Genomic DNA, 17583 nt, shown 5'->3' on the forward strand with positions numbered 1-17583 from the left:
ACGTCCAGGGCATTCCTTACAGGAATGAGCCTGTGAGGTTTGCTGAGTATGCGCATCTCTTTCTGATCCTGTGACCTCATGGTGGACCCTGACCAGGCTTTGGTGGGAACATGGACACCACAGAAATCAGTAGACGCCCCCAGTCAGGACTATCGCTTGCTCTCCGGAGAGACCTTTGTTAAAGCTTACCAGCACACCACTGCTTTGGAGACAGGTGCCAGCCACCTCCTCCGAAGCAGACATTTCTCGAGGACTTGTAATAACAACGTCCCCTGCCACCAGGGTGGGACTCGGGATGTGCGTCTGGCACTGTGTGAGCTGCTGTGGGGGAAGCAGAGCACGTTGAAGACCCAGGTCCCATTGGTACAGAGGGGACAGGGGAGCTGGGGAGGTAGGACAGAAGAATTAGTTACGCATCAGGATAGGAGCCAAGTTGTGTAGAGTGACTGGGCCTTCCCCATGGCCCCCACCCCCGCCCACAGTCCCAGCTCAGGCACTGTCCTTCCATCCCTGACCTCCCCACATACACAGCTGACGGGTTCTTGCCAAATCACCATCAGAGCAGATCTCTCCACCTTCAAAGGCTCCAAGGTTCCCAAGCTCCCGCCTTCCCAGTACTCACTGTGGGGAGGGGCAATTAAAAGCATGGGCTTCGGAGTTGAGCTGTTATCTCCAGATCTGGGACCGTGGGCAAGTTGCTGTCCTCCTTTGAGCCTCAGTCTCCGTATCTGTGAAAATTAAATGCGAGCATCTATGAGATGCACTGAACAGAGTAAGCACTGAATAAGCCTTTGGCATGATCACTGTTCTTATTGCAGGACACAGGGCACCCCCTTTTCCTGCATTCAGAGCCCTTTACTGCTACTGCCACCTCCCAGCCAAGCTCCCTAAATGACCCCAGATTCTGTCCAACCAAGCCAGGCCCCTCACTGTCTCTAAAAACATTATGCTTTTCCCCCGTCCTCTCTGCCTGAGATGGACCAGAAGCAGTTAGGCTTGTGGTTGGAGCAAGGATTCTAGTCCTGCTTCTGTAGCTGTGATTATAAAAGGAAGGTCCCCATTTCTGTCCCCTTTCCACTAGCCCAAATGCCATCATCTCCCAGTTTCTTGCCTGAACCCCGGCCCCCTCTATCTGGGCCATGGAAGAACTTACTGCATGGATGTTGGTTATCCACGCGGCCCGTCACCCAGCTGTCCCCAGCGCTCAGTGGCGGCAGACTCAGACGATCCCTCTGCACCCAGCGTGGGACCTGGCTCCCTGGAGGTGCGAGGTTGATGCAGGTCGGATTGGATTGAAAATTACCTCGACAAAGCGAGGTGCTCGGTCGGGCATTGTGGACAATTAGCGGCCAAACAGATGTTAGCAAACGGCTGATTGTGTGAGCGAGGCAGGGGGGCTGAGATGAGAATGAGGATGGGGGTCAGGAGGATGCTGCTGGCTAGAGTCTGACTCCTCTCCTCTCACACAGAAGGGAACCCAGGCACAGAGAGGGAAAGGGCCTGGCTCAAGGTCACACAGCTGGTAGTGTGTGGAGTGAGGATTCAGACCGGGGTCTGCAGACTCCAGAGTCTGAAGCTAACTGTGCTTCCTCCTCTGCTGGGCACTAGAAAGGCCCTCTCCCTGCTGCAAGCACAGGCCGTGTCTGCAGGGGGAGGAGAGCTGGGGACTCCCAGAGGGGATCGCCACCCCTGGGGCTGGCTGTCTCCTGGGGGGACTCTCGTTAGGGCCCCAGCCCCAGGGGCCTGGTGAGAGCTGCTCAGCCTGGATCCCACGTGACCTCTTGTCGGCTCCCAGGACCCCTGCAGGGTTTGCCCAGTATGACCATGGGGACAAGTTAGCCTTTCATGAAGCCAGACCTCAGAGGATGAGTGTCAGCAGCTCCTTTTGGGTTTCCTATAAAGAGCAGCAGGCCTTGTCCTTGGGGGTTTGCCCTGGAAGGAATTACCATTCTCCCACACCCTAAAGGTGGGGCTCAGGGGTTCCGCAGGCACCCTGCTAGAGACACTGGTTGAGTGTGGACACAGGAGCCCAGCTGCCTGGGTTCCAGTCCTGGCCCCCCATGTTCCTAGCTGGGAGACCTTTGGCAATTCCCATTCCCTCCCTCTGCCTTGGTTTACCCATCAGTAAAATGGGGGAGAGGGGTGAGAACGGCCGTTTACTATCCATAAAGCACTTAGAGCAGGCCCTGGCATTGTCAGCTAAGCACTCAGCTGACTTCCTTCTCGTACTGTGAGCTCTCCTATCTCTTTCCTTTTTGTTAATGAAAAGTTGGGGATGTTTTCCTGTGTGCAGCCTCAGAGAAAAGAGCAGCATGACTTATTTCACCTTTGAATGAGTCTAGGAAGCCTCCAGCTGATATAAACCTGATTTTTTTCTCACTCTGGTTGTTGGTGTGGGGTGGTGCCCTCTAACCTTCTCGTACCTTCTGGTTTAGGGGGCACCCTAGAAAACCAGACTTCCAGGCTCTCCAAGGCTGCAGGCCGAGGGGAAGGGCTTGCACCTCGGTTTCATCGTCTGTCGAGGACTGTGGGACCAGGCAAACCCCCTTCCATGCTGTCACCTCTCTACCTCCCCAGAACCCAGCAGGCAGATGCTTCAGAGAGTTTCACCCAGGCCAGTGTCTGGGAGGCAGGTGGTAGGTAAGCAGAGGGCCTGGGCTAAATTCCTGTGTGACCTTGGGCAGGTTATTTGACCTCTCTGAGCCCCAGTACCATTATCTGCAAACTGGGACGAATAATCATTTTAGCTTCACTGTATTTAGCATTTGCTGGCCAAGGGCTAGAAAATCTAAATCTGGCCCTGGGCCTGTGTAAAGTGGTGACCATTGGCCTCATTTCCTGTTAGAACAGACAGTTTGGGAAAATATGTAACTTACACGAAAGTCACACTGGGATGTTGTAGAGAAGAGGCATTCAACACTTAATACTGGGGAATGCGCCTGGGGCTGCAGATTACCTCTCCGGTTTGTTGAACCAGCGGAGGGCTTTGCACCTAGATGTGAAGCTTTTTCCTTCGTGTCTTAAGTAAGAGTGTGTAGGGGGCTGAGATTTGGGGTGGTGGGGGTCTGTAAGGGTCATATGACTCGTGTGCTATGTGACCCTGGACCAGCCACCAGCCCTTTCTGGGCCTTCTTTTCCATCTGTAGACTGTTGTTATAGGCCAGGTGTACCGTGTGGCATGGAACAGACTTGAACCAGGAAGGAGGCTGCCTTGGTCCTGGCCCCAAGCCCCACTGGTCCAAGGATGAGAGCCTAACGCCTGGACCTGCAGCCATCCATTTAGCCTGCAGCTTGCACCCTGGCAAAGACTGACTCCTCACCGCCAGACTGGGTTCAGGCCTCTGAGGCCTAAGCCCTGAGGCCTTGGAGATCCTCTCGAGCTGCCCCTTCTCCATCAGAGCACCTTCTCCATCAGAGCACCTTCTCCAGGGAGCCGTCACGGACCTCCAGGGCAGTCCGTGGCAAGGGCCGCCCACAGCACCAGCCCTCCACCTGCACAGTCCACCCTCCCTCTACCCTTCCGCACTGGATCATCAGCTATTAATTGGTCCTCACATTTGTATGGCGTTTTTCGATTACAAAGCACTTCCGTGGCCATTCATCTCTTTGAATGGCAATCTAAGCTGCTATTTATTGAGTGCTTCCTGTGTGCCAGGCCCTCTGCTTTCCCTGGTCTCATTCCATGCATTATCTCACTTCAGAGTTTCACAACAATCCTATGAAGTGTACGGGTCTATATTTGCAGACAAGGAAACTGAGGCTCGAGCAAGCTAAATATCTAGCCCCCGGTCACGCAGGGATTTGAATCAAGCTCCGTGAAATAATCAGGGTCACCCATAACCTACCGCCTCTGAAGCTGCCGTGTGCACCTGAATCCCTGGGACCTTGTTAAAGTGCAGCTTCTGATCCTGTGGGTCTGGAGTGGGGCCTAGGACTCTGCATTTCTGACAGGCTGCCAGTGATGCTGATGCTGCCCACGGAGAACCACACGTTGCGTAGCAAGGCTCTGGATCGCTGAGCCATGTGAGACTCCTTTACAGTAGCCTCAGGCTGGCAAGCCTTAGTTTCCCCATCTGTCAGATGGGTGAAATAGCCCCTGGCTTCTAGAGATGGGAGGAGGACTGGATGACGTAGCACCTGTGAAATGCCTGGCACACAACAGGCGCTCAATAAATGCTGGCTCTTCTCCCTTGGTAGGGGCTGGCGTGGGTCTGGGTGCACAACAGACGCTCAATAAAGCCTTGTCCAATCAACTGAGCCTAGCGTTTCTCCCTAAAGGAGAGAATAAACTGTATTGTTTCCCCTTGGCATGCTGCCAAACCCAATATTAATTTTTTTCTTGAACCGCAGAGTTTCAAAAAGAAAGAGAAGGGAGTAGAGTGATTGCAGTCTGAAGCAAGGCTCTGTAATTTCTGTAATTACAGAACAGGAGCAAAACAAAGCAGGAGTGCGCACAGCGTCATGGGAGGGAGCGGCCCCCTCCCGGCCTGCTGCCCCCCCTCCCCGCCTCTGGCTCTTCCCGGTGCCCCACTCGCTCCCAGTGGGTTCTGGGCCCAGCCCTGGCCCTAGACAATGACAGCCTGAGACTAGGCCTTGGCCTTTCTGCCTCTGCCCAGGTCCCTACCCCACGCAGCCACCCATCCCTCTGGTGCAGTAGGACAGAGGGGGATTGTCCAAGGCAGCTGCCACATGCTCCCCTCCCCCAGCCTGCCATCTGGCCTAGGGCTGGGCTGCTGACAGCCAATCCTCCAGCAAGGTTTGCGGGCCCCCACCTCCAAAATAGATCCCCGTCCACTCCTCACCATCTCTGGCCTGGCTGCCACTGTTCAGGTCACCATCATCCCTCGCGTGGACTCTCAGCTCCTAAGGAGCCTCCCTGCTTCCACCCTTGCTCTTGGGCAGCCTCTTCTGGGCAGCCAGGGTGAGACTCATAAACGTAAGTCAGGCCACCACCACCACTTAAACCCTCCACTTTCTCCGTTCCCCTTTAGAATAAAATCTGAGCTCCTTGCCGTGGTCTCTGAGACTTTGCACGATCTAGCCCCTGCCTGCCTCTAACTAGATCTGTCCCCTCCTGCCCTGGGACTCCCACGACCCTGGCCTCCATGCCATCTCGCAAACATGCCAAACGTATTCCTGCCTCAGGGCCTTTGCACTTGCTGTTCCCTCTCGTTAAAATGCTGTATTCTAGAGCATCACATTTCTGGCTCCTAATTCAAACTGAAAAAAAATTTTGTTCAGGCCAAATAAAGCAAGCCCAAGGGCCAATTTTGACCCGTGTTGCCACTCCTGATCTAGAGCTTCCAAACTCCACATGTTTTCTTTTCCTTACAAAGCATTTCCTCATTCAGGGATTGGCAGACATATTCTTCCTGTTTGCTTTGGCCCCATTTTTATCGATGGTGCTCATTGAGGAAGGATGGGGCATCATGGGAACATCTTTAGCATCTTCCTGTCTTGAATCTCTTTCTCTAACTCCATCCTCCCCAGAGCCTCCCTGAGTGAGTCTTCTTCTATAATATGAACTTGACCACATTGTCACCCCTGTCCCATCCCTGCAGTTGGTCCCTAAGTTCCCTAGCCTGGCTTTTGAGTCCCTTCACAAACTAAACTTCCTAGCTTCAAACCTCCCTACCTTTGTTCATGTGTTTCCCTCTACTTGGGATGCCCTTTCCCTCTTTTTGAGCCTATGAACACCTATGCAACCTTCAAAACCCAGCTCAAACGTCCCTTCATCTGGAATACCTTCTCTGGCTGAATTAAATCATTCCTTCTAGGCCTGTCTGGTTCATACAGTCTTGTAGCACTTATCACAGAGTATTATGAATAACTGTAGCAGAGCTATTTCTCTTTAAAGGCTGTGACCTTGTCAAGGTCAGGAACCTTGTCTTATTAATCCTTGCCACCTAACCATCCAGCCCAGCTCCGTGCACACATTAGGCTCTCAGTATGTAGTTACAAAATAGGATCTTTCTGCCGGCACCTGTTAGATCACTGGTTCAAACTCTGGTGACCAGTGTGTAGTTCAGAATGCAAAACGCTTGGAACAACTGTCCCATTGCCAATTCAGCTCTTGGAACGAGCTCAGTAAATGCTTGTTGAATGAATGAAGGTGTGAAGGTGAGTGAATACAGAGGACTTGTCGCTTGTGGTCTCACATTAACTGTACCATTTAGAACGTTGCTTTGGTGGAGTTCAGTGAATGTTGGCACGTGAACGACTGGATTCTTGGTCTGCAGAATATTGCCACCTGACGAGGAAGAACGGGGAGACTCTGGAAGAAGTCCTTGGAAACATGCTTCAAATCTTGAGGTGGTGAGGCCTCTCCTTCCACCAGCTCCGCCAGCAGATAAAGGAGGAAGAGGAAAGAGAGGTGGGGCCTCCCTGCCACCGACCCGCAGAGCCATCCTCTGACCCCGAGCGGCGCCGGCACTGCAGAGCGCGGGTGCCAGTTTCAGGAAAGAGAGAGTAACACTGGTGAAAAGGTTGCTTCTGCTTCAGAGATCATTAATTTTCTAGAAAGACAGTGGGTTCCCTTGCCATGAACATGCATGTGCCTGTGCTTTCTGTGTGCCGTTCTTCATGGGGGAGGGGGCGACAGGTGAACCAGCCAGGTCAGGAATTAAAGTTACCTGAGCAGTGCGTGAATGAGGCCGCTTCCTGGAGCCGCTCTGGGTTAGCACCGGGTCCCAGGCTTTTTCACTAATGGGGGCCTTTTATCATTTTCCTCCCATCACTGAGATGTTTTGGAATTTCTTTTCTTACCAGATTTTATTTACTACAGAACAATACTTTTTCTTATTAACCAAACACACAAAGGTACCACTGCTGGCTTCTGACTGGCCCAAGGTGATCAGCTAGACCGCTCTGAGCTGGTATCAAGACAGCCCAAAGCAAAGGGCTTGACATTTTTATTAGCTAGTATTCCCCATGATGACTAAAAGATTGATTTATATGTGGCTTCTGAAAATGCTGAAAGTCGCTCCAGGGCCTGAATAATAAGCCCTCAATAAATGTTAGCTGCTATTCTTATTACAGTTACGGTTGTTACATCATCATCATCTCTGTGGCCTTCTGGGAAGCTGAGAACACGAGATTAAGAGCCACGATCCGTACACAGATGGCAGCAATCACAATGATGATAACGGCTGAAACTCCCTGCACCCTCGCTATGAGCCGGGTGTTCTTTCCCATGCTTTACAGGCATGTCTCATTTAATCTTCCCACAAGCCTTGGAGGGAGGCATTATTTTCCCCCCATTTTACAGATGAGGATCAAAGAGGTGACGTAATTCGCCCAACATAAGCGTCGGAGGGAGCGAAGGTCTGTCTGATTTAGGCCGGTGCTGGTCCTTGCAGGAAGGGCCTTCCCAGTCTGATTCCTCAAAGAAGCATCATTTATATTAATTCCTGGCTTCACATTCTTGATCCTGGAAGACTGCACGTGTGCTTATATGGCTCTTCATGGGGAAGTTGCAGACATTTGGCTGAATCTGTATACGTGCCCTAGTTCTGGAAACTGCACATATGTCTTCCTCGTTGTGAGTTCTCTGGAGCAGCCGCCCTCTTTGATCTCTCCGGAGGGCTTCAGTATACTCATGGAGAAGACGATGGAATAAACTTCCTGGTGACCCGGAGCTCTCCTCCTTCAGCCTTGAACGGTTCCCGCAAAGGATATACACACCCCGTTCCACCTGGTTCAACACGCCCTGCCATCTTTCTACCTCTCTCTCTGGCGTCAGATGACCCTGTGGCCCAGGGCACACACCAGTTTCCAAAGCCCAGTAGATTTTAGAGTTTGGTTTGATTTGAGTCTCCCTGAGAATCAACAAGTAAACCCAGAATGAAGCCCAGAAGTTGCTGTTCCTCCAGGACACAGGGGTGTGTGCAGAGATTCAGGATTGTAGCAGGAACCCCGGACCCAACCTGCAAAAATGGGGAATTTGTTTTACAACCATGGGGATGCTTTGTAAACTCCGAGAGCAGGAACGTAGCCAGTCTTAAGAAAGCCTGGAACCGCAGAGTAGAATGCCTTGAAGACCCTCTCTTTGTCGTTTGATCTCTGATTTCCTCCCTCCTCAGCACACCAACTCTCTCTGCTGCTCTGAGGACAAGGTGGGCAAAAGATGGCCGCCTCAGAGTTCCCAAGTCGCTGGAGAGACTGCCTTCTTTCTCGGCCCCGCGCCGGATTCCCAGGGAAGGAGGCTCGATTGACTTGCCGGGGTCAGGTGACCAGCCCTGGTGCAAAGTGGTTGGATCATTTTGAACAAATATGGAGGCTAGTACCTGTAAGTTTAAATTGTGGAGACAGTTAAGGGCATCATTGTCTTAACAGTTAATGGTTGACCCTTCCTCCCCCAAAAGAGGGGCTGCTTTAGCCTCTCCCCACTTTCCTGAGGCTGCTCTGTCCCCAAGATTCCCTGGTGGACATAGAATCGGCTGCCTCCTGCCATTCCTGATGTTAGAAGGCAGTCACCCCACCCGAGTCTGGAGTTCCCTCTGATGTTCCCCTGCTCAGGCCAGGATCTAGATGGGCATCTGAGACCATCCTTGAGAACAAGAAGCAGGGTTGGCGGTAAAGTTTGGATTATCCGAAGATGGTCTGATTCTCTGTGAACTCTAGGAAGAGACAGTGGAGTTTGGTAACGGGGACTGCATGTGGTGGGGGGATGAGTGCACAGCAAACAGGGTGCCCCCAGGTGGGGCAGAGCTGAGGGGAGGGGCCGCTGGGACAGGGCCAGGCCCACGCCACACGTTGCTTTGGCTCAGCTCCTACAACTGAGAGCCCACTGGCCAGTGCTCACGTGCTCCGTTTGCTCTGAGGGTTCCATAAGTTTATTCTGGTATTTTAATTTTTTTAAAAAATGTGGAACATTATAGAAATCCAGAAAAGAACAAAGAAGAAAATACAACTCACTTAGAAACTACTCACTGTGAATGTCTTAGGGTATATCCTTCGGGTGTTTTAGGTTTTGATTTTTTTTTTTAATGAACAGTTTTGGGGGGATGGGGCAAAAATGGGGTCACACTAAATGAACTGCTTTGAAACCTACATTCTTCACTCTCTCCCATATTCGTACATGGTCTTTGGCAACACTTCTGCAAGTTTGGGTGGAGGATGGAGAAAAATATCTGCTGCATTCATTGGCTCCCCACGGGGCCCTGCGGAGCTGCAGCCCCTCTCTTGATTTCTCTTTTCCTTCTGGTAAAATTATGGAACGTCTTCCTCACGTCACCCTCATGCCCACCCCCACTACTGTCCCGAGGGCAGCAAGCCCACTCCTGCACGTTCCCAGCGCCGGCGACTGGCATCTTGCTGTGTGCACATGCTGTGGTCACCCCTGCTGGGTGGCTCCATGGGGCCCATCTGCAGCTCAGATGCTGGCAGGCTTCCTGCACCCCTGCTGCTCTCTGCCCAGGGCTGCTATCAGCCCGTCTGTCCGTTCAACGTCCCTCCTGTCCTCTGCTTTGCAGGCTCTCACCCAGGGGTTGCAGAGGGAGCTGCTCTGGAGCTGACCCAGCACAGAAAACCATCAGGTAACATCAACAACCAAAATCAAAACAACAATCTATGGAGTTCTTTTCTGAACCATTTGGGTGAAAAGCACCCTCACAGCCATTAAAGTTTATTTTGGCCATAATTCTACAAGCCAGATAGGATTCCCCCTCCCCATTTTATAGGTGGAAAAACTGAGGCCAGAGAAATCAAGAGTAGTACTTAGGGTCACTCTGCTGGTAAAAGGTGGACTGGAGATTTGAATCCAGGACAGGTCTGATCCAGTGTCATATGCTGTCTTCTACCCCATGCTGCCTCTGCAACTAAATAGGTAAGAAGGGTACAGAATGTAGGTAGAACATCTGGGGGAGACCGAGGGTCAGAGAGGTCATCCAAGCTGGTAGTCCTTCCTTGCCTGAGGGCTGGGCTGGGCTCCCGGCCTAAGAATCTCCTTTATCGGGATTTGTTAAAAGTATAGATCCGTTCATTGATGATGGACACTTAGGTTGTTTCCATCTCCTGGCTATTGTAAATAGAGCTGCAGTGAACATTGTGGTATATGACTCTTTTTGAATTATGGTTTTCTCAGGGTATATGCCCAGTAGTGGGATTGCTGGGTCACGTGGTAGTTCTATTTGTGGCACATATATACAATGGAATATTACTCAGCCATAAAAAGAAACGAAATTGAGCTATTTGTGATGAGGTGGATGGACCTAGAGTCTGTCATACAGAGTGAAGTAAGTCAGAAAGAGAAAGACAAATACCGTATGCTAACACATATATATGGAATTTAAGAAAAAAAAATGTCCTGAAGAACCTAGGGGTAAGACAGGAATAAAGACACAGACCTACTAGAGAATGGACTTGAGGATATGGAGGGGGGGAAGGGTAAGCTGTGACAAAGCGAGAGAGAGGCATGGACATATATACACTACCAAACGTAAGGTAGATAGCTCGTGGGAAGCAGCCGCATAGCACAGGGAGATCAGCTCGGTGCTTTGTGACCACCTAGAGGGGTGGAATAGGGAGGGTGGGAGGGAGGGAGACGCAAGAGGGAAGAGATATGGGAACATATGTATATGTATAACTGATTCACTTTGTTATAAAGCAGAAACTAACACACCATTGTAAAGCAATTATACTCAGATAAAGATGTAAAAAAAAAAAAGTATAGATCTGGGGCTGTCTCCTAGAGATTCTGATGTGGCACATCTGGGGAGGGACCTGGGGACCTGTGTCTTCGTAGAGCTTCCTAAATGACTTGGAAACACAGCCAGGCTTGGGGACTGCTGGTGAATTAGTAGCAGGTCCTCACTGTTTGCAGCCACTGGGTGCTCACTAAGTGAAGAACAACAGCCCGGTAAGGGGTCCACTACGATCATCCTCAAATTAAAAGATAGGGAGAGTGAGGCCCAGAGAGGTTAAGAAGCTTACTCAAAGTCACACAGCTCCGAAGTGGCAAAGAGGACTTTGATCATGATCAGAGTCTGTGCTCACATACCGCCTTCACCTACCGCTGCAGCCAGGAAACCTCCCTATTCAGCCTCACAGGAAAATCCTGCATTGCTTACCCTGCCTTGGCTATTACGGCCTCAGCGAATGGAAAATCTCCCAACTGCATCCTGGGAGGCAAAGGTGAAGTGCACATAATATTTCTGTTTGGAAATTTGGTTGCCTGGGGCTACTCTCTGACGTGGACACGTAACGGAGGGCACGTGACACAGATGGCCAGCGTTGATGCTAGCCCAGGAGACGTCAAGACCACATTCTCACATGCTGACTTTGGAAGCAAAAGGCATCTTCCTTCCTCCTGGGGCAGGAGCTGGCAGGAAAAAGAGGGAGAGCCCTCTTCGTCCCTTGGTTTGTGGGTTATTTTGTTTTGTTATTTTGGGGCGACTCCAGGATCTTAACACCTTCAGTGCCTGTCACCCTATCCCTCTGTTCTCCTAGGGTGACCTTGAGCCGCAAAACTGCTGTCCACGTAGACCAGGGCTGACATCGCACGTCCGCCTGCCAGGACCCCTGCGTCCAAACTCCGAGACATGGCGACCAATGGCAGCAAGGTGGCCGATGGGCAGATCTCCACGGAGGTCAGCGAGGTCCCTGTGGCCAATGACAAGCCCAAAACGCTGGTGGTCAAGGTGCAGAAAAAGGCGGCGGACCTTCCAGACCGGGACACATGGAAGGGCCGCTTCGACTTCCTCATGTCCTGCGTGGGCTACGCCATCGGGCTGGGCAATGTCTGGAGGTTCCCATATCTCTGCGGGAAAAACGGTGGCGGTAGGTGCTGGCCTGGTGACCTCCTGCTGGGTCTGCACCCCCCCCCCCCCGACACACACACACACACGGAGAGTGTCCTGCTTAGGCATTTTCTGGGGTGACCTTGGGGAAATGGGTCCCCTAAAGACTCCAATGGGAGTGCCAGGCCCCACTTCTGCTTCTTGTCCTTTTCCAAAGGATTCCCAAAGGGCAGTAGTCCTCTGTTAATGATGCCTGAAAGGTCCCGTCTTCATTCTGCAAAGTGCAGGGCATGGGTCTTGAGCAAAGGACGTCCTCGGGCCTCACTTTGGCTTCGGGGGCTGCTTTTAAGGTAGAATATAATGAAATCGTGGCAGGGACCCCAGAACGCCCCGCTGTGATGCTCTCTCTGACCGACCGGGTTTCTAAAAGCTCAAGGCCACGAGCATCTCTCTTCTCGACCCCGCAGGGGCCTTCCTGATCCCCTACTTCTTGACGCTCATCTTTGCGGGGGTCCCGCTCTTCCTGCTGGAGTGCTCCCTGGGCCAGTACACGTCCATCGGGGGCCTGGGGGTGTGGAAGCTGGCCCCCATGTTCAAGGGTGAGTGTGCAGAGTGGAGCTGTGGGTTGTGGTCGTGCTCCTGCCCACAGCTCCGGGCCCTGGACAGAGGGAGCTGTTGGGTCACGTCTGAGCAGCGGGGAGCCCTTGCAGGGGCCAGGTGACCCATGGCAATGCTGGTCAGAGGAGGACCCAGTCCAGAGGCCCCGCACGCACGTCAGCCTGCCCTGCCCCTTGAGCTCATTTCCCCAGCAGGGGCTGAGCGCGACTTCCTCTGCTTCCTTGCTCAGTGCCTGACGGACACTCGGGTGGACATGTGCAGGGTCGTGCTTGCCTGGCAAGCCAAGGCCCCGGTCCGCCCTGCAACCAGCCTGTGCTGGGCCCCAGACGCAAGTCCTGGCTCCCTCACTTGCCATGTGTGTGTGACCTTAGCCAAGTCCCTGCTTCTCTCCAAGTTCCAGTGACACTGTAGATGTCCTGGAAAATGACAACGATGACAGGAGCTGGGATGGTTATGATTCTTACTGTATTAAATGAAGGTCGTGATGATGTGTCTGGTCCCAGGTGTGGGCCTTGCCGCTGCTGTGCTGTCGTTCTGGCTGAACATCTACTACATTGTCATCATCTCTTGGGCCATCTACTACCTGTACAATTCCTTCACCACAGTGAGTGGCCCCTTGGAACACCCGCCCCCCAGAAGGAGGCAGACCCAGACCCCACCCTCCCTCTACTGGGACCACCGTTCTGCCGACAGGGCCATTCCTCCGGGTGGCGGGCGTGGTTTGCCTTCAGTAGCCCTTGTGTCCTCGTCATAGCACCATTCGCCCATGTTATATAGACCCAGACAGCCTGGGTTCAAATCCTGACCCTAGTCTATACCAACTGTGCCGCTTCAGGAAAGAGACTTAACCTCTCTGAGCCACAGTGCCCTCATTTATAAAATGGGGCTTAAGGTAAAACTCACCTCACCTCATACGGTTGTGTGAGGATTAAGGAGTAATATGTGTAAAGTGCTTAGAACCATACCCAGCAAAGAACAAACACTGTAAGTGTTCACTGTTAACTTCATCGTGCACAGGCTCAGACGGGCATGGTTACTTACCCAAGGTCACGTAGCTGGGAAGTGGCCCCAGGGTGGACACAGGAGACCTTTCGGTACAGCTCGGAGAGCTGGTTTTCAGAGTGAAAAGGCTGAGGTTCAAATTTCAGCCCTGACATGTAGGAGCTGTGTGGTCTTGAGCAAGTTGCTGCCCCTCTCTGATCTCTAAAATGGGGCTCACAACATGACCTGCATCTGGAGCTGTTGGGAATGGGAGGTGCGGTAATGGCTGTGAGCAGGCTCAGAGGACTGTGAGGATGTGCGGGATGTGCTGGGGCCACTGGGGCCAGCTCTTGGGGTCTTATGTGGTTTATCTGGGCCGCTGTGTCTTTGCAGACGCTGCCGTGGAAACAGTGTGACAACCCCTGGAACACAGACCGCTGCTTCTCCAACTACAGCATCGTCAACACCAGCACCATGACCAGTGCCGTGGTGGAGTTCTGGGAGTGAGTGCGGGGCCATCCCTGGGGGCGGTGGCGTATCACTCAGGGCCAGTGAGAACAACAGCGAGCTATGCACTGCAAGCTTTTAAGCAGGAAAGTGACATGATCAGACATTAGAAGGGGCTGGAGTGGGGACAGAGCAGAAGTGAAGGGGGTGGTCCTGCCGGGAGGCCTCTGCAGACATCCAGGTGAGCAGCCGTGGTGGCAGAACTAAGTCACTGGCAGGTCCCTTGAGCAAACAGCACTTTCTCCCGATTAGTGTAACGGACCCGTGGCCCCCGCCCAGCTCCTGGAGCCCAGTGATCACAGCTGTCAGCACCATCACGCCCTGGGCGCCCCCGGGCCACTCCAGCCCCCGCCAGCCCCACGTAACTTTGTCCTCCCTCCGATGTTCCACCAGGCGCAACATGCATCAGATGACAGACGGGCTGGATAAGCCAGGTCAAATCCGCTGGCCTTTGGCCATCACCCTGGCCATCGCCTGGATCCTTGTGTATTTCTGTATCTGGAAGGGTGTTGGCTGGACTGGAAAGGTAAGAGGTGTGCACAGTGGGGACCCAAGGGGGATGGGTCTACAAAGGGATCTCTGCTCTGGGTGAGGAGTCAATAGCTCCCAGGAACCCCATCCAGCTTTGACTTAAGCAGGTGCCTTCATCTCTCTGTGCCTCAGTTTCCTTTCCTGTAAAATAGGAATAAAAGGATTAAAGGAAATACTGCAAGTCATGCTGTTAGTGCAGTGCCAGGCTCATGGTGAATCCCTTGAGATCGAGATTCCCCTGGGCCGGGCAGAGCCATTGCAAAGCGGAGGGCAAATGTGGCTCCTGGACCATTTGACAAACCATCCCTGAGATCTACTCTGTTCCAAGCTTTGTTCTAGGTGCAGGTGATCCAGAGGTGAGCACAATTACATCCCGGCCTTTGAGGAGGTAATAGAGATGGATTGGTTCATGGTTAAATACTCAGGCCCTGTGTTCAAACGGTTCTGACCCATCTTGGCCATTTATGTGGCTGTGTGACCTGGAACAAATCGCTTTGCCTCTCTGAAACCCAGTGTCCTCTTCTGTAAAATAGGACCAATAACCGCTTATCCATTGGTTTGTTATGTGAATCAAATGAGCTGCTGATTTTGTGAAGAAATCAGAAGCTAGCAAGAGGAGTTGTTATTGTTTTTGTTTTTGGCAAAGGCAGAGCCGTGCCAAGCTGGGATGTCCAGCCTGGGGACACCTGGGGATTAAATTGCCAATCAGATCGGGGGTGAGGTGGGGACTGGCCTCACCCCCACCTCTTTCTGTTTTCAAGCCCCATCCCAGGAGTCTGGGGACAGAAGATGGCCAAGTCTCTCACTGGCCTGGACCGGAAGGAAACTCACAGGGCAAGGGTATTGTCTGAGGTCTTAGAGCAAGTAAGGGAAAGAAAGGAATTGAACTGAATCCGGCTCAGACAGGGAGGTCCAGACTGCCCAAGAAGCTGAATCGAGCAAAACAGAACCTCAGTGAATTACACACTTGGGCACGGACCCAGCTAACGAGAAGCTGCCCAACTGCAGTCAGGTGGGACCTTCGGATCCACCGGGTTCTCAGAACAAAGGCCGCTGTCAAACATCTCTGCTTTGTCCCTAGGCTAGGTGAGCAGGAGGAGGGCACGGGTGTCTCCCAGCCCAACTTCAGGCAGCAGAAGAATGTAGGGCCCAAGGGCTTTGGCGGAGACAGAGCTGAATTTGAATGTCAGTCCCCTGGGCCCTAGCTGTGTGCACTTGGGCAAGTCACTTCACTTTTCCGAGCCTCAGTTTCCTCATCTGCTAAATGGTCACAGTATTAGTGCCTTACAGGGTTGTCTCAAAGGCTAAGTGAGATAATCAGTCTGCATAGAATGTAGAGCGTATGCCTAGCACACAGTCGGCACTCAATACATGATGTCTATTATAATTATTTGTGGGTTGTGGGTGGTACCTAAAGTTCCTGCTGCCTTAGGAGACTGACTACTTCTTGGGGACAGAGAGTAGAGCCCCTCTCACTGCATCTTTTGAGTGAGTCAACCAGTCTATCAATGAGCATTTACTGAGCTCCTACTGTATACCTGGCTCCATGCCAAAGACCCAGTGAAGAGCAAGACATAGATGACATGGATTAAGCATGTTGTATGTCCTCATACACCCAACCTGTCTGAGCAAAAAGGTTGATTGTACCCAGACAAGAAAAAGCTAGGTTCAGAGAGGATGAGAAATTGACCCAGTGTCACACAGCTTGTAGGTGACACAGATGGTTTTAAATCCCCTTTTCCTAATTCCAAGTACAGTGTTTTTTCTGCTGGATCGTGGCTGCCTTTCCTAAGCCTGAAGAGTCTCAGAGTCGTCAGGGAGATGAGACTAACCCAGAGAATAATTTATGCTGACCGGGAAGTAGGGGCACAGCAGACTTGGAGGTACAGAGGTTACTGACCTTGAAAATTGCTCTTTCACACTGGTGAGCAAAGAAATGCCATTTCAGACAGTGACGTCAGTCTCTTGATTATCAATTTAAAGTAATTTGTAAGGTGATTATCCTCAGTGCTGGCCCCTTTGTGGGAAAGGCACTGTCTGTAGTACTGGACGAAGTTCAGTTTCTGGGAGGTAATTAGGCAATGTGGATCGAAAAGCCTTGAGAAGTTTATTCCTTTTCACTCAGTAATTCCACTTCTAAGAATTTTTCTCGAGAATAGTATAATAATTTTGTAGACAAAGTTTTATCTACAGGGTGTCTGGTGTAGTAGTATTGAGACTCACATAAAATTGGAAATAACCTGAACGGATAACAGTAGGGGAAATTTTAAAAAGGGTGGTGGGACCTCCTGAGGGACTGTTTTGTATAATTAAAAATCACAGTGTATGAGACAGTAAAACAGCATTCAGTAAACGAAACAAGAAACAAAGCTGTACGTACTGTGTTTTTTAACTTTAAACATGTTAAATGAAAAGGCAAGTATATAATTTGCACCTCATTTGTCAGAAAATGTAATCATATATGCAAAGGAAAGTCTCAAAAGAGAATATTAAAATATTAACATCCATGCACTTATGTATCTGTCAGGCAGTTACTGAGTGTCTACTATATACCATGGACTGTTCTAGGCACTGGGAAAACAGAGAAGTGAACACGACAAGTCCTGTCCCTCATGTAACTTGTATTCTACGGGCTGTTGAAAGGAACTCTAATTTGTGTGTGTATTCATATGTAATTAAAAAATTTCCTTGTCACCACATATATTATTTGAATACTTTAAATAAAAATAAAAAAATAGGAAGGGTAGGGAAAAGGGAAAAAATGCGTGCTGAGCTGGTTGATTCAGACACCAAGGAGCAGCTTCAGAAAAGTGGCCAAGAGGAGCAGGTTAGGAATCCAGGAAGGCTTCCTGGAGGAAGATGAATTGGAACCAAGCCCAGAGCCACAACAGGTAGGGATGTAGGTAAAGTGGTTAAGGAGAGCATGGGTGCGCTGGAAGGGGCGTAACCCTTCGCCCCCTTTCCTCCCAGGTGGTCTACTTCTCTGCCACGTATCCCTACATCATGCTGATCATCCTGTTCTTCCGCGGAGTGACGCTCCCCGGGGCCAAGGAGGGCATCCTCTTCTACATCACGCCCAACTTCCGCAAGCTGTCGGACTCTGAGGTGAGCGACCTCCCAACCTGGTCCTGGAGCGCCCCCCGCTGGGATAAGAGCACATCTGAGTCCTGAGCCATCGTTTACCACCTTTAGGATAAGTTATCGCACC

The 17583-nt window shown here is 51.5% G+C and overlaps 1 protein-coding gene across 4 annotated transcripts in view; it reads left to right on the forward strand.

Moving 5' to 3' along the window:
• Nucleotides 1-17583, forward strand: part of SLC6A1 (solute carrier family 6 member 1) — a 40358-nt gene that overhangs the window by 12175 nt on the left and 10600 nt on the right. For 2 of the 4 annotated variants that reach the window (XM_079934883.1, XM_079934885.1), the window contains exons 2-8: nt 9474-9536; nt 11449-11778; nt 12206-12337; nt 12860-12960; nt 13731-13840; nt 14238-14370; nt 17346-17480. In XM_079934883.1, the coding sequence (XP_079791009.1) occupies nt 11541-11778; nt 12206-12337; nt 12860-12960; nt 13731-13840; nt 14238-14370; nt 17346-17480 (849 nt within the window). In that variant the 5' untranslated portion in view covers nt 9474-9536; nt 11449-11540. Of the gene's footprint in view, nt 1-9473; nt 9537-11448; nt 11779-12078; nt 12338-12834; nt 12961-13730; nt 13841-14237; nt 14371-17345; nt 17481-17583 lie in introns of those variants that run through there. The other 2 variants (XM_079934884.1, XM_079934886.1) reach the window with 2 other exon arrangements.

Source organism: Stenella coeruleoalba (genome assembly GCF_951394435.1).
Source record: "Stenella coeruleoalba genome assembly, chromosome: 10".
Classification (NCBI taxonomy): Eukaryota; Metazoa; Chordata; class Mammalia; order Artiodactyla; family Delphinidae; genus Stenella; species Stenella coeruleoalba.